General features: G+C 45.7%; 1 protein-coding gene across 3 annotated transcripts in view; it reads left to right on the forward strand.

The window, feature by feature from the left end:
- PPAT (phosphoribosyl pyrophosphate amidotransferase) overlaps window positions 1-24,734 on the forward strand; it is a 59,739-nt gene continuing 35,005 nt past the window's right edge. For 2 of the 3 annotated variants that reach the window (XM_002717162.6, XM_089302724.1), the window contains exon 1: window positions 1-437. In XM_002717162.6, coding sequence (XP_002717208.1) covers window positions 310-437 — 128 coding nt within the window. In that variant the 5' untranslated portion in view covers window positions 1-309. Of the gene's footprint in view, window positions 438-1,042; window positions 1,172-24,734 lie in introns of those variants that run through there. The other variant, XR_016212180.1, reaches the window with a different exon arrangement.

Genomic DNA, 24,734 nt, shown 5'->3' on the forward strand with positions numbered 1-24,734 from the left:
CCGGGGGTGGGGGAGGAGTAGCTCCACCCCTACTGTATGCGGGACTCCTCCCCTCGGCCGCGGAGCCTCGCTCTCTGCCCTCACTCATTGGCGGGCCCTGTGGGGGGCGGGACGCGGGGGCTGCGGCCCCGCCCACGGAGGGGGCGGGGACAGCACGCGCCGCCGCAGTAGCGAGCAGACGCTCGGTGCTGGGGAGGAAGCCGCTGTCTCCGGCGCGGTCTTCTGAGGCGTTGGTTTCAAGGCTGCAGCTGGTTGGTGCGCCGACCCGGGCCGCGGCTGCAGCTTCCTCCACGTGCTTTCGGCGGCGACATGGAGCTGGAAGAGTTAGGAATCCGAGAGGAATGTGGCGTGTTCGGGTGCATCGCCTCAGGAGAGTGGCCCACGCAGCTGGATGTGCCGCATGTGATCACGCTGGGACTCGTGGGGCTGCAGCACCGGTGAGCCGCGCGGGGAGGGCGGGGGTGGCGGTGCCTCTCGCGAGCGCTCGAGGGCCCGGAGCCCTGGCCTCCGTTACCTGGACGTGCACCTGCCCGTGGCACGCCCCGGGACGTTAACGCACACAGTCCCGTGCCTCTTGCCTTTTGGGGCCCTCACTCCCCTCCGAGTCCCGCCAGCTTCTGAGGTTCCGCTAGGCTCGTCCCCGACTGCCTGCGGGTTCTGGCGCCCCCCGAACGTGGGGCTGCTCGCGGGGTAGGCTCGTGCCGGGAGGTGCCCGGACCCGGTCCGACGACCAGCACAAGCTTTTGTTTCCAGGACACAGCCCTGGAGCCGGTGGTGGGTTTGAGAGTAGTCACAGCAGTGGGAACTGGAGGGGAGGAGGGGGTCCCGGCGTCCGGATCCGGGAGACTTGGAGTAACCTGTGGAGGGGACGCACGAGCGAGCTAGGGAGATGCCAAAATGAGCTTCCCTGGAAAGGGGGAGTGAGGAGTGGGGCTGGTGCTCCCGCGTCAGGACGAGCCACATGGAAATCGGAAAGCTGGGAGAGCCCCTCCAGTTAAGACCCAACTTCGCCTCCGTGACCCTTACGTTCCTTCTGACTTAGCTGCGAGCTGATGGAAGTAACCCGACTTGGGTAAGAAAAGGAGCAGCGACTTCTAGAACAGTGCGGGAGCTTGGCCGGAGCACTATCGCCAGTGTGGATGCAGCGTGTAAATAAATGCATTCGAAAGATTAGCCTCGCTCGCCCCGTTTCCCTTGGAAACAGTATGCTGTTTTCATAGTCCCAAATACTTGAATTTGATTTTCACGTTTTCTGTGTTCACTGTTCACTAAGGAGTCGAGAGTAACTCACAATCTGGAATGGACCATAAAGAATATTTCTAAGTTGAGTAAGTCTAAGCTTTGATAACTGTGAGTTGACTATAATAGAGTCAATGTTTTGAAAGTCATATATTGAGGGGACTAGATAGGTAATCCAAGGAGAAATTAAAATCAGTACGTGTCAGTGTGAGCAGTTTGTCGTATCCTTGGGAGAGGTTGCTTTGAATATTCTGTCTTGCACAGAATCTAGGGATCTTTAGAGTTGCCTGGGGGTCTGTGATAGGTAACTGAACTGACTTTACATTTTTTAGAAAAAACTGCTTCAGCCAGAATTACTTACCCTCTCTCCCCCACCCTTTAAATACCTGCCTGAAGAAAAGAGAGCTGATTTTTTTTCCTCTCCCTCGCCTTCCCTCCCCTTCCCTCCCCTCCCCTCTCCCCCCTCTCCCCCTCCCTCCCCTCCCCTCCCCTCTCCCCCTCCCTCCCCTCCCCTCCCCCCCTCCCTCCCTCCCCTCCCCTCTCCCCCCTCCTTCCCCTCCCCTCTCCCCCTCCTTCCCCTCCCCTCTCCCTTTCCTCCCCTCCCCTCCCCTCCCCTTCTTCCCTCCCTCCATTCCTTCCTTCCTTCCTTCCTTCCTTCCTTCCTTCCTTCCTTCCTTCCTTCTCTTTATTTAAAAGCCAGAGTTAACAGTTAGAGGTCTTCCATCTGCTGGTTCACTCCCCAAGTGGCCACAGCTGGTCAGGGCTGAGCCAGGTTGAAATCGGGAGCTTCTTCTGGGTCTCCCGCGTGGCTGGCAGGTGCCTCGGCACTTGGGCCATCTTCCACATCCTTTTCCCCAGCAATTAGCAGGGAGCTGGATGGGAAGTGGAGCAGCCAGGACTGGAACTGCCACCCACCCAAGTGGGATGCTGGTGGCTTTACACCCTACAAATGCTGGCCCCAAATTTGGTTTCTAGATTAGATATTGATGCTAACTGGAATTCTAGTAATTAATGTAGGAAAATCTATATATCTTTTAATGAATTCATCTGGATTCCTGGCTACACATACATGTACCTGTGAAAGTAGATAACACAAGATAAAGGAGAGGCAAGACACTTGTGATCGGTGGTAGTAAACCAGTGTTGAATGGATTCCAGGAGGGTGCTCCTTTGACTAAATGAGTTTTTGTTAGGAGGCCTTCACTATGGCAGGAAACTCAGTAGCTTGTAGAGAACAAACATATTATTGGGGAGTGATTTAACATCGTCCTTGTGTAGGCCTGCAGTCATTAGCATGAGATCCTTCCCCAGAAGGCTTTCTTCTACCCAGTCAGAAGTTGCAGCAGCACCAGGTCCTACCCCTTTGGGAGAACTGATTCTGATTGCAAGGCTAATGTCCAGGAGGCGGGATAATTAAACTGATGGGGAAGGGCTGGAGGAAGATCTTGATGACTTTACGGGACAGCGAGTGTCAAACCTGGCAGTCTAGATAAGCTAGCGTGGGTTAATATAGCGTGGAGTTGGGACGAGCACTGCACCCTGACAAGTGGGGGCTGCTGCACAAGGCTCTTTCACTTTCTCGCCTCCATTCATTCAATGGTTAGCTTTAAAATGTTGGCAAAAAATGTCTACTTGGAATTGTCTTCCCTTTTTAATGAAGGAACTTATACATTATCTTAGGAGATATAATGTTGGCGATGAGATCTCTATCATTTCTGCATTGTGTTTGGTTCTGTTTTTCACCTTGGTCATGATGTAATCTACAAATTTCATCTCGAGAGTAGTAATACTTGAAAATTATAGTATGAGCAGCTTTCAAAAAGTTCGTGGAAAGCAGCCAGTGTTGTGGTGCAGTGAGATAAGCTGTTGTCTGCAACACATGCTTCACTTTTTTTTTTTTTAATATTTATTTACTTATTTGAAAGGCGGGGTTACACAGAGGGAGAGAGAGAGAGAGATCTTTCATCCACTGGTTCGCTCCCCAGATGGCCACAGCAGCTAGGACTGGGCCACAGAGCTGTGCTGATCCAAAGCCAGGAGCTTTTTCTGGGTCTCCCACATGGGTGCAGGGGCTCACGGACTTGGGCCATCTTCTGCTGCTTTTCCAGGCCATCAGCAGGGGGCTGAATTGGAAGTGGAGCAGTTGGGACTCAGACTGGCTCCCATATGGGATGCTAGCACTGGAGGTGGTGGCTTTACATGGTGCGCCACAGTGCTGGGCCCATGCTCCTCTTCTGATCCAGTACTTTACTAATGTGCTGTGAGAAGCAGCGGAAGATGGTCCACTTTACTGGGCCCCTGCCAGCTGCAGGGGAGACCTGGATGAAGTTTCTGGTTTTGGGCTTCTGCCTGGCCCAGCCCTGACTTGTGCCCATTTGGGGAGTGAACCAGTGATTGGAAAATTGATGTCTCTCTCTTCCCCCCAGCCCCTCTCTCTGTCCCTGCTTTTCAACTAAACAAATCTTTCTTAAAAAGTTCTTGAAAAATGAGAATTATGAAAACAGTTATACATGGATTTCAAAATGATCTGCACCAAAAGAAACCTTTAATTCTATTTTACCCAAACTTGTTGAAGTACCCTTGTTTAGGTATTCCATACAAAAACAAATGGAGTATCAGTTATTAAATAGCCACGCACTAGATCCCTAGTCCAGATGGGCTCATCCAGAAGCATTTCTTCTTAGTAGTTCTGCCTGTTCACAGTTTTAGTCCACAGCTCTGCTCTTTACCAGAGGGAGCTTTTTACCACAACCATCTTTAAACCATACTCACATTTTATGGAGATTAGAATTGCCTGGACATAAGAATATGTAAAGACTCCATAAACAGAATTACTAAAATGTCATAGACTTATCCCATGGATCAGCTGGTTAGCATTTCTTTTTTTTTTTTTTTTTTTTTTTTTTGACAGGCAGAGTGGACAGTGAGAGAGAGAGAAAGAGAGAAAGGTCTTCCTTTGCCGTTGGTTCACTCTCCAATGGCCGCCGCGGCCGGTGCGCTGCGACCGGCGCACCGCGCTGACCGATGGCAGGAGCCAGGAGCCAGGTGCTTTTCCTGGTCTCCCATGGGGTGCAGGGCCCAAGCACCTGGGCCATCCTCCACTGCACTCCCTGGCCACAGCAGAGGGCTGGCCTGGAAGAGGGGCAACCGGGACAGAATCCGGCACCCCGACCGGGACTAGAACCTGGTGTGCCGGCGCCGCTAGGCGGAGGATTAGCCTAGTGAGCCGCGGCGCCGGCCTAGCATTTCTTTTGATTAGTTACAATATGAGCATGGTCTTCGAATCAGTGATTTATCGCTTTCCTGGGGTAGGAATTGAACCCTACAACTGGTAAATATTTTATGCCTTTCTCCAAAAGTTTGCAGGATTTACCGGATGCAGTTGGGGCTCCTAGGTTCAGAAACGCTCTGTAGAATTTTTGGGTTCTGTTACTGTGCTTGGAAGAAACTAATTTTTAAAGCTCTTGGGAGTTTTCATAAGAGAAACAGACACTGTTTCTGCAAAGGGAGAGTGCACCATTAGTAGTAGGAAGGTGTGGGAAAGACACTTCTATGAAATCAGTTCCCGGTTATCTTCTTTTTTTTATTATTTTTATTTTTATTTATTTTTTTATTTTTTGACAGGCAGAGTGGACAGTGAGAGACAGAGAGAAAGGTCTTCCTTTGCCGTTGATTCACCCTCCAATGGCCGCCGCGGCCAGTGCGCTGAGACCGGCGCACCGCGCTGATCCGATGGCAGGAGCCAGGAGCCAGGTGCTTCTCCTGGTCTCCCATGGGGTGCAGGGCCCAAGCACCTGGGCCATCCTCCACTGCACTCCCTGGCCACAGCAGAGAGCTGGCCTGGAAGAGGGGCAACCAGGACAAAATCCGGCACCCCAACCGGGACTAGAACCCGGTGTGCCGGCGCCGCTAGGCGGAGGATTAGCCTAGTGAGCCGTGGCGCCGGCCCCCCAGTTATCTTCATTTAATATGTTGGAAAACATAGGGGCAGATGTCAGAGAACTTGCTTTGAGCTGACAAGACTGGAGATATCTTAAGTTTATTTTTGATTTTCATCTTTTATTGAAAGTGAACAAATATATCACATTTCTACAGCATTTTATTTATCCACTGGCTTAATCTTTACTCTCTGTCAAGTGGTTTTTTTTTATTTGAAGATGTGACACATTTTAAAACTGATTGCTAATTGTTCCAGTTCTTTGATTTTAAAAGATACTTGTTTTGTAGTTTAATGTTCTTGATTTAAAATAAGTGATTTTAGTTTTTCACTTTGTAGCTATATTTAGAACTTTGCTTCTTTGCACTAGTGTTAAGTGGAATTTATCTTCCACAGAAGTCTCACAATTACCACTGCTTGCTGTTCTTGTCCATACTTGGAATAGCTCTTACCAACCTGAAATCTAGTTTCTGATTTCACAGTAACAGCAATTTAATCTTGGGAGTCTCTTAATTTCTGAGTCTATTTTCTCATCTGTTGGGCTAGACTTAAACATTAAAACATTTTTTGTTTGTTTATTTGAATGGCAGAGAGAGAATTTCCCATCTGCTGGTTTACTTCTCAAATGCCATAACAGCTGGGACTGGGCAAGCTTGAAGTCAGGATCCTGGAACTCAATCCAGATCTCCCACAAGGGTGCCAGGGACTCACCTACTCAGGCCATCACCCGCTGCTTCCCAGTGTGCACGTTAGCAGGAAGATAGCATTAGACAAAGCTAGGGCCTGAACCTAGGTACTCTGAAATGGGATGTGGGGACTCCAGTGTCTTAAAAAGACAATGCCAAACACCTGCCCCTGGATTTACATGTTTTAAGGTTCAGTGTGCCAATACACTGGGTTAGAAATGATACTTTTGTGTGGTTAACCTTGAGCAATTCCCCATTCAGTAGCTTATCACTGGAAGGCAGTAGAAGGCAACTGTGGGAAAACTCAGTGGACTTGCATTTATATCCAGAAATGGAGAAACAAGTTTCAGCTCACTTGTGATAAAAGGTTTGACAGAGGAAGGAGGAATGGAGAATTCTGCACTCCTACAAACTTAGATGGTAGAGCTGGGTCCCTAAAGTGGCCCCTTGATGCACTGGGAGACAGGGTAAACATGGGATGTGTGGGGCTGCCGCCAGGAGAGCATAACCAGCTCTTTTACGGTGAAGTTTCTCTTATAAGTAGGAGTAAACTCTGCTAATGAAAAAATGTGAGGTAAACACATAAACCCATAAAGTAGGTGTTTGTTATCGGATCAAGCATTACGTACTTGGGTCCAGGAAATAATCGCATGTGCTGTATCTTTACAGTGCAGTAGGTTTGTTTGTGCCAGCATCACACCGAACACACGAGTGATGCATTGTGCTGTGGTGTTAACCACAGCTACACTGTCACTAGGTGATAGGAATTTTTCAGCTCCATTATAATTTATAGGATTGCTCTTGTGCATACCATCTGTCCTTGTATGCAGTCTGTCATTGATTAAAATGTTGTGAGGTACATGCCTGCACTTTGTTCAGAACATGTTTGTTAAGTTCCTACCATGGACAAAGCACTCTGATGAACACTGGGAACATGATGACACCAGGCAGATGTGATTCTTACCGTTATAGACAGGGAGCATAGCTTGTCAATTCAAAAGCGCAACTGCTGTATGCCTCAGTTTCCTCATCTATAAATTGGGTGTATTGACAGCAACTATCTCATAGAGCTGTGATGGGACTAAACATGTTCATGTATGAAAGTGAGTAGTAAGCAAAAAATTGCCTGCGTTTCAGAATTTTCTGCACACAAATCAACTTAACTTTTGATTCTGTTTTTCTACAAACTTTTCAAAATAACCTCATGTAAAGTGGTTAGAACAGTACCTGTATGTGTGCGTTTCTGATGACTCTGCATCCCACCCCCGCTATGTACTCAGTAGGATGAATCCACGCGTGCATTGAGAGACATGCAGTTTGTTCATTATAGCCCCAACCTGGAAACAGCCCTGGGAGGCAGTGGCATTTTATACCAGTTATTTATTTATAGATACGCTATTTTAAAAAACGTTCTCACTGATTTAGTCATGTAGCTATCATTTCCAATGCATTTTTTAAAGATTGATTTATTTATTTGAAAGCCAGAGTTATACAGACAGAGGAGAAGCAGAGAGAGAGAGAGGTCTTCCATTCAATGGTTCACTCCCCAGTTGGCCACAATGGCCGGAGCTGCACCAATCTGAAGCCAGGAGCCAGGAGCTTCTTCTGGGTCTCCCACGCAGGTGCAGGTGCAAGGACTTGGGCCATCTTCTACTGCTTTCCCAGGACATAGCAGAGAGCTGGATTGGAAGAGGAGCAGCCGGGACTAGAACTGGTGCCCATGTGGGATGCTGGCACTTCAGGCCAGGGCGTTAACCCGCTGCGCCACAGCGCTGACCCCATCCAATGCATTTTTTAAAAAATATATTTATTTATTTAGAAGCATGTCAGAGAAAGGAAGAGACAGATCTTTCATTCTCTAAATGGTTGCAACAACCAGATCTAGGCCAGGCCAAAGCCAGAATCCAGGAATTCCTTTCATGTGTCCCCGTCTGCTGTCTTCCCAGGCACATTAGTAGAAAGCTGCATGGAAGCCAAGAAACCAGGACTCAAACTGGCGCTCCCAGATGGGACACTGGCATTGCAAATGTAAAGATAGAGCACATGCAGTTATTTCCTGGACCTAGGTACCACTGTGCTACAAGGCCAGCCCCTTGTGGCATTTTCATTTTGTCAGATATTACAGTGACCTGGAGATGATTTTAAGTATACGGGAGGAAGTACCTAATATATGCAAATACTCTGTCACTTTATAGACGGAGCTTGGACATCCTCTGACTTTGCAGGAGGTCCTGGAATCCTTACCCCTCTGCATATGAGCGCTGTGTTTTTTGTATGCTGTACTGCATTTTAATACTTTTTCTGATAGCTGTATTGGGTTAGTTTGGAGTTATGCCTCACATGATTAGGTTGGCTTCTGAATATAGCTTATTTTCAGACTTAATAAAATGTTTTACCCATTACTACCTACCTTTGGAGGAAACCAAAACTCAGAGCTTTCATTAACTTGTTTTTTTGTTTTACATAACCATCTTAAGATCATAATCACTATGAATTACAATTTAAAGACCCGTGCGAACTGCACAGTTATCATACTGGGAACATTTCCATTGCTTTCAGTGTTAACATTCACTCTTAATGGGGCTAGGAACCATCATTTTTCAGCATCATCTGCCCTCATGTGCTCATGAACAGTATATTTAGTCTAATTTGTCAAGGACAGGAATAAATATCTCTATCAGGAAATAACAGTGAGTGTCTCACAGTGTGGAAACATTTCATATTTTTTAGGTTCTTGCCGTCTAGATGTGCTCTTCTCTTGTTATTCGAAGTTCTTTGGCTCTTGGTATGACCATCACATAACTCTTAGATAAACAAAAACATAGGAAAAGGAGTCATTTTAAGATTTATTTATTTATTTGAAAGTCAGAGTTATACAGAGGGAAAAGGAGAGGCAGAGAAAGGTCTTCCATCCACTACTTCTCTTCCCAATTGGCTACAACGGCTGGAGCTGTGCTAGTTTGAAGCCAGGAGCTTCTTCCAGGTCTCCCATGTGGGTGCAGGGGCCCAAGGACTTGGGCCAATTCCACTACTTTCCCAGGCCATAGCAGAGAGCTGGGTTGGAAGTGGAGCAGCTGGGACTCGAACCAGTGCCCATATGGGATGCTGGCACTGCAGGTGGCGGCTTTACCTGCTACACCCCAGTGCTGGCCCCAATCGTTTGTTATCTATTGAAATATATTAGTTTTCAAGCTTCTCATATAGCAAAGTAAGAACACTGAAGCAGTTGGACAGATAACGAAAATGAGTTAAGGAGTAGGAACGTCTTGGCATGAAGTCTGGGAAGAAATTAAAACTCTTGACTCAAATTAGGTGTGCATTTTTCTAATAATTTCTACAGTCATTTGAGCATGCAATAGAATTGGGAGTTTTTGCTAAACTAAAGTGCAAGGGGGGATTTTTGTTGTTGCAGTCAATTCCACAGTTACCTTGTTTCTCTTTGGCAGCTCTCAGAATTGGTCTTAAAATGCAGTCAACTTCTTTATAAAATCTCATTTTTCTTGGAGGAGTGTCATTTTTCTTTTGTAAAACTCTGTATTCATATTTTAAACTTCTATGCTTGGCGCATTGTTTCCAGTTTCATTCTGTTCCAAACTGTGTTAGTCTTCTGGAAATTTTCTTGAATTTTTTTGTTTGTTTCTTGTGGGCTCTTAAGCATTTGCTTAACTTTTTTCATCGGACAGTATGTGCATTGAGGCTGTGACCTCATTGTCACACCAGTGTTTTCTAGCCTCTGTGTCGGTCACTGCCATGATCTGCAAATGATGTTTGGCATCTTCTAGAGAAGTATGACTACCTGTAAATCAACATGATTGATAGTTACTTAAAAGTATCGGTAAATCTTATATTTGAATATCATTCACTTAAAACACCTATATTGGCACATCGCACTAAGAATTGCAGTACTTTCAATATGAAGGTTAAAATTTTTTTCAGCCATATATGTTCCAACAATATATTCTAAAAATTATAAGGTAGCTAATAGGATAAGTTGAGCTGCTTTTCGTCAGTAGATAATCCTCACTGGTTTCTAGCACTTTTTTCTTTTATTTTGTAGAATTTTTTTTTCTAGTATTTCATTTGTTCAGTTTGAGAGAGAGAAAGCTCACATCCACTGATTTGCTCCTGAAATGCCCACAGTGGGCTCTGGCTAGAACCAAGACCAGGAGCTGGGAACACAATCTAGGTCCCCCTTGAAGGTGGTAGGAACCCAATTGACTTGCACCATCATTAGCTGTTGCTTCCCAGGGTTCATGTTAACAAGAAGCTGGAGCCAGGGATCAAACCTAGATACTCTGATATGGGATATAGGCGTCATAACCACTAGGCCCAGTACCCACTCCTGGATATTTGAGTACATTGTCGCAATATACACTCATATCTTCTAGTCCAAAGTAGGAATGGACATTTTCCTTCCTTCCCATCCTCTACCTACTCAGGTACAATAAGGAAGCATCTGGGGTAGCACTTCTATAATTAAATGGTATATGTTATATGGTAAATGCCAATATAACATTTTGCAATTATACCTTGCACCTGACCCAGTGATAACTTTCTGGTGCTGTGGGGCCACACATCTCATATTTTCCTCTCCCAGAAGCCAAACAGAATTGCAATTTAAATTTGTTGTTTACAAACCTCTTACCTACTTTTTAATCATATGCTGAAAAATGAGTGGGACTGGACTCTATGCGTAACCTTGAAGCCAAAAAACATTCGCTGCCCTTAATCAAGTTTTAAAAAGGCCTTGTGGGATTTATGTCCTTCAGTATCTTGGAGATATTCTGTCCTGAGCATAATAAGGAGGCACTGTGCTGTGTTGGGAGTAATGTAGCACTTTTAGAACCAATTTGATAACATTTTTCATTGTTACATTTTTGGACTTGACAAAGAACTTTTATTTTCTCATTTGGTCCTACTTGTAGCTAAGAATGATTCTTACTGAAATGCATATAAAGAAATGAAAGGCTGAGATCTAGTGGTCTTAGCAGTTTTAACATTTATATGTTAATAGTATATATTTATCCAGAAAAAGTTGACTAGGCCAGATAAGACAGACTGGCTTTAACACATTTTAAGGACCTGAGAGTGCTAAGCCTGGTAAACTCTGGTGTGCTCAGTGTGTGCACAGGATGTTACAGGACAGTTGTTTGTGTCTTGGTAATTTGGGAGCACTGCTGCATGTGCCTGTGTTGGATTTCTGAGTTGAAGACTATCAATCTGTGACAATGTTCTCTTAACCCAGCTATACTTTGCTGTTTCCTGAGGCATTTACATGGGTTAAAGCCCCGGCCTGCAGCACCAGCATGCAAAGGGGCGCCGGTTTGAGTCCAGCTGCTCCAATTCCGATCCAGCTCCCTGCTGGTGGAAGACCTCTCTCTCTCTCCCTCTGCCTCTGCCTCTGCCTCTCTCTGTAACTCTTTCTTTCAAATAAATAAAAAATAAAATCTTTTTTTAAAGATTTATTTATTTATTTGAAAGAGGTACACAGAAGGAGAAGGTGAAGCAGAGAGAGAGAGGTCTTCCATCCGTTGGTTCACTCCCCAAATGACTGCAATGGCCAGAGCTGTGCCAATCCAAAGCCAGGAGCCAGGGGCTTCTTCCTGGTCTCATTCAGGCAGGGGCCCAAGGACTTGGGCCATCTTTCACTGTGTTCCCAGGCACACCAGCAGGGAGCTGGATGGGAAGTGGAGAAGCCAGGACTTGAACTGGCACCCATATGGGATGCTGGCACTGCAGGTGGTGGCTTTACCCACTACGCCACAGCACCGACCCCCAAAAATAAAATCTTTTTTTAAAAAAAGGATTTATTGATTTACTTGAGAGAGAGAAAGAGAGATTGAGATCTCCCATCTGCTGGCTTTAATGCCCACAAAGGCTGGGGCAGGAGCCAGGAACTCAGTCCCGATCTTCCATTTGAGTGGCAGGGACCCAATTACCTGAGCCATTACCTGCTGCTTCCCAGGGTCTGCGTTAGCAGGAAGTTGAAGGCCAGAGCTAGAGGCAGGACTCCAGTGTGGGACAGTGGTGTCTTAATTGCTAGGCCATGTGCATGCTCCCTGGTTCATAATTTTTAGAAGAGCATTCTATATACCTAAGTATTTTGAACAACATAAAGTTGATGGTGGTCTTTGTAAAACTTGACAGCTGTGTTACTAGACCAGTGGGGCAAAATCGGATCTGTAAGTACACGCAGCAATGAGGAAAGACAGCATGTTAAGGACTGGTCTGCACAGTGGGACTGAGATGAAATTTAGATTCTAGCAATACTGAGACCTTGAATGACAGTGGATTCTCATTCCAGTGGTTAGTTTTGTAAAATCAATGAAAATACCAAACCATTTTAAGCCTCTAGTTATAAGGTTTTTGCCAACAGATCAAACGTAACCTTCTTCATGTTTATTTCTTTAATGGTATCTATATACTATACATTGCTGATTGGTTAATGCTGAGTCTGCATCCAATGGCACTAGAACTCATAGCTGAACGAAGGTTAGCTCACTTATTGTATTTCCTCTGCAGGGCACAGCACTGCAGCACCATACTTGGGGGCTACTTTAAACAGTAAAACTAATCCCCCCCAAAACACAAAAATGTGAAGAGCGTGGCATTATGGAGACGGTGAAAAGGACCCCTGTTTACGGCCTGAGAGCAGGGTGCCACCTGTTTGGGGTCAGCTGGGAACGGATACGTCAGGAGACTCAGATGCTTTTGCTGCTCTGTGCGTGTCCAAGATGTCCATGGACAAATTCACAGATGCAGACTCCGTGAATAATGGAATTTGGTTACTGCAAGAAAGCTAAGTAGGAGAGCCTAATAGCTTCTTTAACCTGGACTTGTGAAGAAAAGGAGAAATTCTTTGCCCGTCTGGGGAAAATGTAAATTTGAAAACAGCTTATATATAAATAGATCAGGAGGAAGAAATTCAGACTACTCTCAGGGACACCTGTATGTAGCCAGTGAGTGGCTTGGAGTGGGGGCTCAGCAGTGCTGTCTGCCAGTGAGCGCCTCTCATCTCAGACTTCATTAGGGTTTGCTTTGGAATGGCTTCTCAGGCATCATGGACTATTAAGTCACTCCTGTCAGGAACAATTTTTAAAAAGATGGGAATGTAGGCTGGCGCCGCAGCTCACTAGGCTAATCCTCCGCCTTGCGGCGCCGGCACACTGGGTTCTAGTCCCAGTTGGGGCGCCGGATTTTGTCCCGGTTGCCCCTCTTCCAGGCCAGCTCTTTGCTATGGCCAGGGAGTGCAGTGGAGGATGGCCCAAGTACTTGGGCCCTGCACCCCATGGGAGACCAGGAGAAGTACCTGGCTCCTGCCATCGGATCAGCGCAGTGCGCCGGCCGCGGAGGCCAACGGCAAAGGAAGACCTTTCTCTCTGTCTCTGTCTCTCACTGTCCACTCTGCCTATCAAAAAAAAAAAAAAAAAAAAGAAAAAAAAAAAAAGAAAAGATGGGAATGTAAAATGGCACATGGTGCTGTCACTGTGGAAGATGGGTAGTTGCTTAAAAAGCTGACCACAGATATCCTTTAACCAAGTACTCCCACTGCAGGGTGTGTACCCAGAGAGCTGAAAACTTACATAAAAACATGAACTGACTAGAAAAACTGGATGGTTTTCCCCTAGAAAATTAAGCATGAGGATGGGGCAAGTGTTTGGCACATTGCTGAAGATGCTGCTTGGGACATCTGCATTCCATTTCAAGGGTTCATGGGTTCAAGTTCCTGCTCGGCTGTTGATTCCTGCTTCCTGCTAATGCACACCCCGAGAGGCAGCAGGAGATGGCTCAAATATTTAGGTCCCTGCCACCCACAAGGGAGAGCTGGGTTGAGCTTCTGGCTCCAAACTGGCCCAACCATCACTGTTGTAGGCATTTGGGGAAGGAATCAGTGGATGGGAGATAACTCTCAACTCTCTCTCTCTCTTTTTAATTTTTTTATTTGTATAACGTGAACAAATTTCATGTATACAGATTTAGGAGCATAGTGATACCTCCCCACCTCACCCTCCCTCCCACCCCACTCTGTCTCTTTTTGGCACTTACTTCTCTGCTTTTCTTTTCTTTTTTTTTTTTTTTTATTTTTTATTTTTTGACAGGCAGAGTGGACAGTGAGAGAGAGACAGAGAGAAAGGTCTTCCTTTGCTGTTGGTTCACCCTCCAATGGCTGCCGCAGCCGGCGCACCGCGCTGATCTGATAGCAGGAGCCAGGTACTCATCCTGGTCTCCCATGGTCTCCCATGGGGTGAAGGGCCCAAGTACTTGGGCCATCCTCCACTGCACGAGCTGGCCTGGAAGAGGGGCAACCGGGACAGAATCCGGCGCCCCGACCGGGACTAGAACCCAGTGTGCGGGCGCCGATAGGTGGAGGATTAGCCTAGTGAGCCCCGGCACCGGCGGTCTGCTTTTCAAATAAACATAAATTACCATCTGATCCAGCTATCCCAATTCTGGACATATACCCCAAATAATTGAAAGCAGAGACTTAAACAGATATATGTATGTCCCTGTGCCTAGTAGCTTTGTTCCCAGGGCTAGGGTTAGGGTTAGGGTTAGGATTAGCCAGAGATGGAAATACCAGATGATCACTGGTGGATTTCCACACAATGTAGTATATCCAGTTTAATCAGCCTAAAAAAGAAAGGGAATTCTGATATCTGCAGCAACATGGATGAACCTCAAAGTCAGTAACGTAAGTGAAATAAACCAGACGTGAAGGAACAAATACAAATATTATGTAATTCCACTCACAAGGAAAACACAGAGCAGTCACAGCAGCAGAAAGCAGAACAGTGGTCACCACAGTCTGGAAGACCTAGGAGTGGAGCGTTCCTGATGGATGGGTGCAGAAGTTTCAGTCGGGGCTGGTGATAGAGTTCTGGAGAGGACACTAGTGATGGTTGCATGACAGTGTGAATGTACTTAAATGCCGCTGAACTATCCACTTAAAAATGGGTACAGAGGTAAATTTCCATTGTATATATTTCACCGCAATGGAAAAGTTAGCCAGCAAACTTGTACCAGAATGATCATTGCAACAGTACTCATCAGTGCCCCAAAGCAAAAGCACCTAGATGTCCATTAACTGTTGAACAACAAAATACTGTATGTACATAAAATGAGGTATTGCTCAGCCATGAAGAGGAATGCAGTACTGGGTCCAGCATTGTGGCACAGAGGGCCAAGCCACCACTACGATGCCAGCATCCCATATGAGTGCCAGTTTGAGTCCGGCTGTTCTATTTCTGATCTAGCTCCTTGCTAATGCACCTGGAAAAGCCCCAGAAGACAGCCTGCACCCATGTGGGATGGAGTTCCTGGCTACTGACTTTGGCCTGGCTCAGCCCTGACCATTGTGGCCATTTGGAGAGTGAACCAGCGGATAGAAGATCTCCCTCTCTCTAAGTCTTTCAAATAAATCTGTGGGGAAAAAAGAAAAGAAAAGATGGGGCCGGTGCTGTGGCGCAGTGGGTTAACGCCCTGGCCTGAAGTGCCGGCATTCCATATGGGCGCTGGTTCAAGTCCTGGCTGTTCCTCTTCTGATCCAGCTCTCTGCTGTGGCCTGGGATAGCAGTAGAAGATGGCCCAAGTCCTTGGACCCCTGCACCCACTTGAGAGACCCAGAAGAAACTCCTGGCTCCTCTAGGCCAGAGCCTTCACTGGCATAATTGCTTAAATCGTTGACCACAAGCTGGATCCCAGTCTCCAGCCCCATTTCCTCTACTCTCTAGTCATGTGTGGGTCTTTGTCCTAACTAGCTCCCATGACCTTCAGCCTCATTCCTAAGGGACCTAGATCCTACTTGGAGTCACCTCATTAGTGGAACACAGACACTGCTAACACTGGAAATTCCAAAGTTTTTGACACTTCAGGAACAGGAGAGCAAATATATCCTTTATAATGTCTCAGCTTCTTAAAAGTTTAAGTATTGTCAGCAGTAAGAATTAGAAAACATGCCTTTATGATCAACAGGTTGCCCATATTTCCATATTTAAATTTAGCAGCTTACATATATCTGAACTTTCCATTTTTACATTTGTAATTATTGGGTTTCCTGAATTTTCAGCAATCAGTTCTTCTGTCTGGGATTTCTACAAGATTAAAAAAGTTCTCAGTAGGGGCCAGCACTGTGGCGCACTAGGTTAACCCTCCACCTGCGGTGCCAGCATCCCATATGGGCGCCGGTTCTAGTCCCGGCTGCTCCTCTTCCAGTCCAGCTCTCTGCTGTGGCCCGGGAAGGCAGTGGAGGATGGCCCAAGTGCTTGGGTCCTGCACCCGCATGGGAGACCAGGAAAAAGCACCTGGCTCCTGCCTTCGGATCAGCGCAGCTCCAGTCGTTGCAGCCAGCTGGGGAGTGAATCAATGGAAGAAGACTTTTCTCTCTGTTTCTCCCTGTCACTGTCTAACTCTACCTCTCAAATAAATAAATAAAATCTTTTTTTAAAAAATGTTCTCAGTAACAGTGTGTTTCATATGACTAAAGGACATTAATTTTTGTAATAATTTCAATGCTGAGATCCAAATTGCCATGCAAGAAAGAAATGTTCAAATAGTCCATGTTTAAAGAAAAGATTTCTAATGTTGAAGTAATAATTGAATTGAAATAGTAAATGAAGGCAGACCCCCAGGCTTCCACCCACGTTTGGGAACGTCGGAGAGAAGTCGCAGGAGACTGCCCAACCCAGAAATGGACAGAGAAAGCTGACAAGGCCAGGGGTGCCTTCCGCTCCGAGCTCTGGAACCCGCGCTGGTGTGGCAGAACGTGAGCTGGACCTTGAAGGGGAAGAGAAAGGCCGCGGGGCGTTCCAGGTGGGAGAGAACGCGTGCAGGCGGGCTTCTGGACCGGCCCGGGAGCAGAGAGTGGGCACTGTCACTCATTCAGTGAAAACAGGAGAGAAGTACAAGCTGCTTTAGGACCTGATCCTGGGGGTTTATTCTTCATGGGGTGTACTCCCGTGACTTGAGTGATGCCGTGGAGTAGGAGGACTATGGCATTTGCCAGTGAACTTCTGTTGCCGCCAAATACTCTGCTAGAATTCAAGGTGATGTCTATCAACTTGCTAAACAGAAGGGCATTGCCAAAGTAATCAACAGGAAGATTACATGGCGTAGGAATTGTTCTTGCCTTCTGAACCAATGAATAGGAAGTGGGAAGAAAAACTGCAGCAGATTGAAGAGCGAGCGTTTCATTATAAGAGGAAGCCACTGTGCTCAGTGTAGAGACCAATCCTGTCCAGGCCAGAGCAACCACCCTCCATTTGGAAGCTATTTCATCGTCAGACTGAAGCTTTTGATTTTGTTAAAAGCTATAAACAGGATGTTCATGTATTTGCTTTGGAATACAAAATGGGAGATGGACAGCGTATTTATCTTGTAACAACCCTATGCTCAGCTTTGGTTTTACTATAAATCCCGAAAAAATATCTTGCACTGCTATGAAGTTGTTCCTGAAAATGCTGTGTGCAAGCTCTATTTTGATTTGGAATTTAACAAACCTGCCAATCCAGGAGCTGATGGGAAAAGGATGGTTGCATTACTCATTGAGCTCTCTGCTGTAGCCTGGGAAAGATGACCCAAATCCTTGGGCCCCTGACCCGCATTGGAGACTGGAGGAAGCTTCTGGCTCCTGGCTTCGTATTGGTGCAGCTTCAGCTGTTGCGGTCATCTGAGGAGTGAACCAGCGGATGGAAGACCTCTCCCTCTCTCTGCCTCTCTGTGTAACTCTTTTAAATAAAGTAAATAAATCTTTAAATAAAAAAAGAAATAGTAAATGAAATGACATGCCTCTTTTTTTGTTAATTATGGGGCTAGTGCAACTTTTTGGAAATAGATTTTATGTAACCAAAGGAAAATAGGTACTCAGGATTGTTTTTAGAAAAACAGTGTGGTCTTTCATTTGTGGTTTTTTGATTGAAGATCAGTGACTTCCTCTTAATACAAGGGCATTAAAAGAATCATGGAAAATACAACTTAAAGTTAAGTTTAATTTGGTGCAGAAAAACCTTTGAAATCCATTCATACTTACAGGATATATTTAATACTACAGAACTTACAGGGTGAACATTTAGTGTTCCAGTTAAGATACCTGCATCCCATATTAGAGTAATGGGGTTCAGTACCTAGCTCCAGCTCCTGAGTAATGCAGACCCTTGGGAAGCCATGGGATGCCTCAAGTAATTGGATCTCTGCTGCCCATGGGACTGAGTTCCCATGTTACGTGGACAACTGTGGAGTGAACCAAGGATGGGGGTGAGTGCACATTCTCTGTCTTCCTCTGAAATAACTAAACAATTAAAACGAAACAGACAAAAAACTGAGGCCTAGTTGAGTATGCCCGACTCCACCCCTCTGAATCAAAATAGATGAACCCATCAACCTCTGGACTCACCTCTACTAGAAAGGAGTGGCTTAGAAAAATACCAAGCCGGCGCCACGGCTCAGCAGGCTAATCCTCCGCCTTGCGGCGCCGGCACACCGGGTTCTAGTCCCAGTCAGGGTGCCGGATTCTGTCCTGTTTGCCCCTCTTCCAGGCCAGCTCTCTGCTATGGCCCGGGAGTGCAGTGGAGGATGGCCCAAGTGCTTGGGCCCTGCACCCCATGGGAGACCAGGAAAAACACCTGGCTCCTGTCTTTGGATCAGTGCGATGCACCTGCTGAGGCGGCCATTGGAGGGTGAACCAATGGCAAGGAAGACCTTTCTCTCTGTCTATCTCTCTCACTGTCTACTCTGCCTGTCAAAAATAAAAATAAAAAAAATAAATAAATAAAAAAAGAAAAATACCAAGACATAGAGGTATTCCAGTGCTTGAATGGCAGCTGATATTGGTGATGAATTAAGTTAATTTTGCTTCTCCTACATTTCAGAGACAGGTAAATGACTGTCGAACACAAATTTCTCTTTTGGAAAAGTCCTTTCTCTGGTAACTTCCCGACTCCTTTTATCCTCTCTGACCTCTGCTTCAGACCAGGGGGATAACTAAAATAAACTTACTATATTCTTAAAATTTATTTGGAAGGCAGAGAGATTGAGAGAGACAGATCTTGCATCTGGTGGTTCACTCCTCACAAGGCTGGGCCAGGCCAAGGCCAGGAGCTAGAAACTGCATCTGGGTGTCCCGTAGGGGTAGCGGGGACCCAGGTACTTGAGCCAGCACCACTGTGCCGGGTGTGCATTAGCAGGAAGCTGTGTGGAAAGCAGAGGTGGGACTCATTCAGAGGCACTCTGATAGGAAGAGGTGGCTTAACCGGTTCCTCCACAATACATGCCCCAATAAACTTAATTTCGACACAAAGAAGTAGTTAGTCCAATTCTCATGAGCCTTTTCTTAGGGGTGGCCTCAGAGTTCAGTGATTAACTTCTTTTGTATTGCATTAGCCATGCATTTTTAAGCAGTCATCCATTAGAGTTAGCTGAGTTTTCTTTCCGGATGGAGTCAGATTGAAGCCTGACTATCCCTCTCTTCAGCCCTGTGCTGGTCCTACTCTGTGAGCAAGGCGCCTGCATCTGGTCCAGCACCTGCCGTGCTGAGTATCATCTCAAAGGAAAGGTGCCTGGACCGACTCCACCTGCAGACTAAAGTCTCCTGAGTGCGAAGTCGGGAGCTTCTCCTGGACACAGGCAGTCTACGACCCTGACTAGATTTTTATTTGAAATAAGAAAGAAAAATTTGTAGCAGTCATTTAAGATAGGAAAGAAAATCCTTAGTGCGCAGGCATCAGTTTCATGACCAGGTGTCAAAGCTAACAACATGGAGTGAGAGCAACTCCGGATAGAAAATTTCATCAGAAAAATACAGAGGTCCGGGCAGGTGCTGTGGCTGCCTGTGACACCAGCATCCCATGTGGACACTCCTTGGAAACACGGCTCTTCCACTTCAGATCCAGCTCCTGCAGATGTGCCTGGAAAAACAGTGGAAGATGGTCCAAGTTCTTGGGCCCCTACACTTACCAGGGAGACCAGGAAGAAGTTCCAGGCTCCTGCCTTCAGACTGGCCACAGCCCTGGCTGTTGTGGCCGTTTGGGGAGTGAACCAGCAGTTGAAGATCTCTGTCTCTCCCTCTCTCTTTGTAACTCTGCCTTTCAAATAATAATTTAAAAAAATGAAGGGGGCTGGCGCTGTGGTGTATTGGGTAAACTGCCACCTGCAGTGCTGGCATCCCATATGGGCACCGGTTCGAGACCTGGCTGTTCCACTTATGATCCAGCTCTCTGTTCTGGCCTTGGGAAAGCAGTGGGAAGATGGCCCAAGTCCTTGGGCCCCTGTACCTTTCACATATAAAAAATTATCTTGAGATATTTAGATAAGTTTTTCCGAGAACTAGCAAGCTAAAATCGTTTTAGGATGCTAAAACTTGTAACTTTCTATGTGGAGGTTTTGTTTGTTTGTTTGTTTGTTTGTTTTTTTAATATTTATTTATTTGAAAGTGTTACAGAGAGGCAGAGAGAGAGAGAGAGAAAGTCTTCCATCTGCTGGTTCACTCCCAAATGGTTGCAACGGTCAGAGCTGGGCCGATCCTAAGCCAGGCAAAACCTTTGCCCTCAGAAACCTAAACGGCATAGAATCTGTCCTGTCACAAAAATCAGAGAAAAAAGTTTTCCAAAAGTATGAAGAATTCGGACTGACGTTTGGCTTAGTGTTAAGATCTGGTTGGGATGCCTGCATTCTATTTTGGAACACTTTAACTGCTATGCCAAACCTGGACCTAGTCTTAGCTCCACCCTAGATTCCAGCTCCCTGCTAATGTGCAACCTGGGAGGCAGCAGAAGCTCCCTCACCCCCACCCTCCAGTTTGGTTCATGTAGAAGAGGGAACCTGTCAGGTAGGAAGTGGGCCCTCTGCTGGCCTCCATGTCCTTGGGACCTGGCATGCGTTAAAATCACCTGGAGGGCTTGCTAAAGCCTGATGCCAGGCCCTGGATGTCCAGGAATTTTCTTTTATTTATTTATTCATTCATTTATTTTACAGATAGAGTTAGACAGTGAGAGAAAGAGACAGAGAGAAAGGTCTGTCTTCGTTGGTTCACCCCCCAAATGGCTGCTACCGCCAGAGCTGCACCGATCCGGAGCCAGGAGCAAGGTGCCTCCTCCAGGTCTCCCATGTGGGTGCAGGGGCCCAAGCACTTGGCCCTTCTGCTTTCCCAGGCCGTGGCAGAGAGCTGGACTGGAAGAGGAGCAACCAGGACTAGAACCCAGCGCCCATATGGGATGCTGGCACTGCAGGCAGAGGATTAACAAGTGAGCCACGGTGCCGTCCCCCAGGAATTTTCCTGTTGAAATTTCCAGATGCTGCTGATGCTGCTACACTTGGAGGACAACAGCAACAGGAAACATTGTTTTCATTAATTTCTCCCTTCCGTTTATGTATTTTCTTTTTTTAATTTTTTTTATTTGAGAGGTAGAGTTACAGAGAGAGGGAGAGACAGAAAGGTTTTCCATGCATTCATTGGTTCACTCTCCAAACGGCTGGAGCCGGGCCAGTCTGAAGCTAGGAGCCAGGAGACTCTTTCTGGTCTCCCATGTGGTACAGGGGCAGAAGCACTTGGGCCATCTTCTACTGCTTTCCCAGGCCACTTCCCTGGATTGGAAGTGAAGCAGCCAGGACTAGAACCCGGTGCCCATATGGGATGCTAGTGCTACAGGTGGAGGCTTAATCCACTCTGCCATAGTGCTGGTCCCCATTTATATGTTTCTAAGTATGAATCATGTAACGGTGTTTCACATAATGTTATACTAGGTATTCTATCTTATTTTTGCATTATAAACTATAAAACCTGTCATGAGACCTCCACTCAGTGGCCTCATCTAGACATTATATTCCAAGGCCCCAGCTCCAGATGTTACCACTTTGCAGTGTTGGGAGGCAGATTATGGATTCAACCTATGAATTTTGCCTTTACATGGTTCAGTCATAGCAACCTGCTATATTAGGACATTGATGTGTCCACACAAACACAAAGAATGATATTTTACCTGTGAGAGGAATTTGTTCTATATCTATGTCTCCTGGTCTCTGACTCACTGACGACCAAGTCGGCTTCTGCTTCATCTCCAGCAGTGACTGTGAACACAAGGGGATGTAGAGTGGTTTGGTTTTATTCACTTTCATTCCAGAGTTGTGTCTGAAACTGTCATGTATTTGGAGTAACCCTGATGGACTAAATGTGTTTGCTTTCCTGTGCTGTAGGTTCCCCGCCAGTTAGCATCTTTCCTGACTGTAGTGGTAGAGAGCGGGTGTGTGTCTGGCTGGGTGTTTGGACCTGTACCCAACAATGGCGTCTTTGGCTGGGCTTCCAGCACTGAGTCTCTCAAGTCACCTTGCGTGCTAAGTGTAATGGGGGTGGGTGTTCTGTTCTGGCAGTCCTGGTTTCTCTCTTGTCTACCATGAAACAGTTTGAGACTTCTCATGGCCATCTCCCAATCTTAACTCTGCCATTCCACTCTCTTCTCTGCACATTCTTAGAATTAGGACTGCAGCATTGAGGTCGGATAATAAAATCTGGGAACTTTATGGTTAGTCAAGATCTTCCAGAGCACCTGGTCCAGTATCCCTGTTTTAGAGTTAGGCCCACAGAGACACCTGGTTGCTCCCACCCCTCTCTACTTCTGTTTCTGTTTTCTCAGTCTCTCTTTTTCATTTTTGAGGTAGCATATTTAAATTTGCATTACAGTAAAAAGGCTTAATACTTCTCTAAATAAGCTTAACAAATAAAGGCAAAAAGACCGCTGTTTCCCTAGTTTAGTGGTAATATAGGCAGTGGTTACAAACCACTGAATGGAAAAATGATCATTTTACCCAAAAACAGTAAATCAAGGTAATCGCAGATCCTCAAAACTGTAGTAGTATAACATTCTTCACCATTGGTTTGACAAAGCAATAGAACAGTTTTACAAAACTCTATTTGCAGCAATACTAATACACACAAGCCTTTTTGTTTGTTTTTGTTTTGATTTTTTTATAGCTCCCACATATAAGGAAGAACATGTGTTATTTGTGTTTCTGTGTTAAATTTATTTTGAAGAACTTTATATGTGTCCCAGAATAACTTACCACTTCTAAGACATTCTTGGGTGTTTTGTGTTTTTCTAAGTTCTTCATTGGCCATTTTTGTATTTACTTGGTTTTACCATGATTGGTATAAAAGTTTGCTTTCTCTTTTGCCACCTGAGGTTGCATGTTGACTTTATTAAAATTGATTTTACATTATTTTAAACTTTTTTCTGGAATTTCAGTTTTATTTTCACCTATTATATAACTTTGTAATGTTTTATGTTCTGAGGGACATCAAATAAATACACATTCCATTTGTTTCATGACAAGTAAAGGAAATAGTTCAGGCCATGTAATGAAACATATTTATCCTTAGCTCTGTTAGAGTTGTGTTATGGTACTGAATATTCTCAGGCAGTGTCACGTGATGTTAAGGTTACTTTTCTTCAGGTCCTACCTCTCTGATCCTCTTCCTTTTGTACACCGGCACCTTCTGTGGCTTGTTCTCTGTCTTGGGATTTCAGTTGTGACTTTACTGTTTTATTGTGTCTCGGAGTACCATCCAACTCTGAAAAATGTCATGGTCTTGGTCATGCCGAGGTCTTGGGCTGCTCTTATCTTGTATTCATGTTTTAGTTTTTTGTACTTGGCACTGTTTCCAGTCTGTCAGTTCCAGGTTTCTGAAGCTTGGCAGCAGTTGTTTGAGATACTCTTAATTTCTCACTGTTCACTCTAGTTGTGTATGCTTTTATCAGACCAGGTGCCTGTGGGAGCCTTGACTTCTGGCACAGTCCAGTGTCTTCCTCTTTCATTCATTACAATTTTTAAGGGTTCCACTATTAACATACATGCACCTGCATTGATGGGGAGAAAAGATATAGATATGGGTTAGTAGTCAGATAAGATAAATAATTGGATGCAAATTATCCAAGAAAGTAATTTTCTCCATAGGAGATGGAAAACAAATCATACTTAACTACTATTGTTTCTTACTCTTCCATTTCACTGGTTTAGTATGTGGGATGTGTATCCTTATAGAGTAAATTGAATTATAATTTGTGATAATTGTGGTTACCTAAGAACACATTCCCAGATTAAATTTGGTTTGAGGTTGGACGGCAAGGAGACGGTTTAGCTTCTGCACTTTTATCAAGTAGTTTCCACCGGCTGCACCCTGAAATCTCCTGGGAGCCCTTAAAACCCACTAATCCAGTGCCCCCTTGATCCTGGAGTGACTTCTCCAAGACTGCTCATGAGCAGATGGCTTGGAAGAGTCACACACAACACTGAGTGAATCCTTGTGAAAACTGGAGAAAGACTAAAGGCCCTTTTCCCCAAGTGGTATATTTTAGTAGTAGGAAATGTGTCAGAAATTTCATGATTGGGGCTGGCGCTGTGGCATAGAGAATAAAGCTGCCGTCTATGGTGCTGGCATTCCATATGGGCACTGGTTCGAGACCCGGCTGCCCCACTTCCGATCCAGCTCCCTGCTATGGACTGGGAAAGCAGTAGAAGATGGACTGGGAAAGCAGTAGAAGATGGCCCAAGTGCTTGGGCCCCTGCACCCACATGGGAGACCCGGAAGAACCTCCTGGCTCCTGGCTTTGGATCAGAGCAGCTTTGGCCATTGCAGCCAATTGGGGAGTGAACCAGTGGATGGAAGACCTCGCTCTGTGTGTGTGTGTGTGTGTGTGTATGTGTGTAGTAAAATAAATAAATTATAAAAAAGAAAAATAAATTAAAAAAATTTTTTCCTGATGCCTTATTCCTGGAGGAGACCAGGCAAACGCCCCAGTGGACACTGGCTTTCAGGAAGTGCCTGGGTTTTTTTTTGAGTCATTCTATGGGGGTGCCCATTGGACGGGGTTTTACATACTGTGTTGATT

This window comes from Oryctolagus cuniculus, chromosome 8 (genome assembly GCF_051225735.1).
Source record: "Oryctolagus cuniculus isolate XC-2025 breed Fujian yellow rabbit chromosome 8, ASM5122573v1, whole genome shotgun sequence".
Taxonomy (NCBI): domain Eukaryota; kingdom Metazoa; phylum Chordata; class Mammalia; order Lagomorpha; family Leporidae; genus Oryctolagus; species Oryctolagus cuniculus.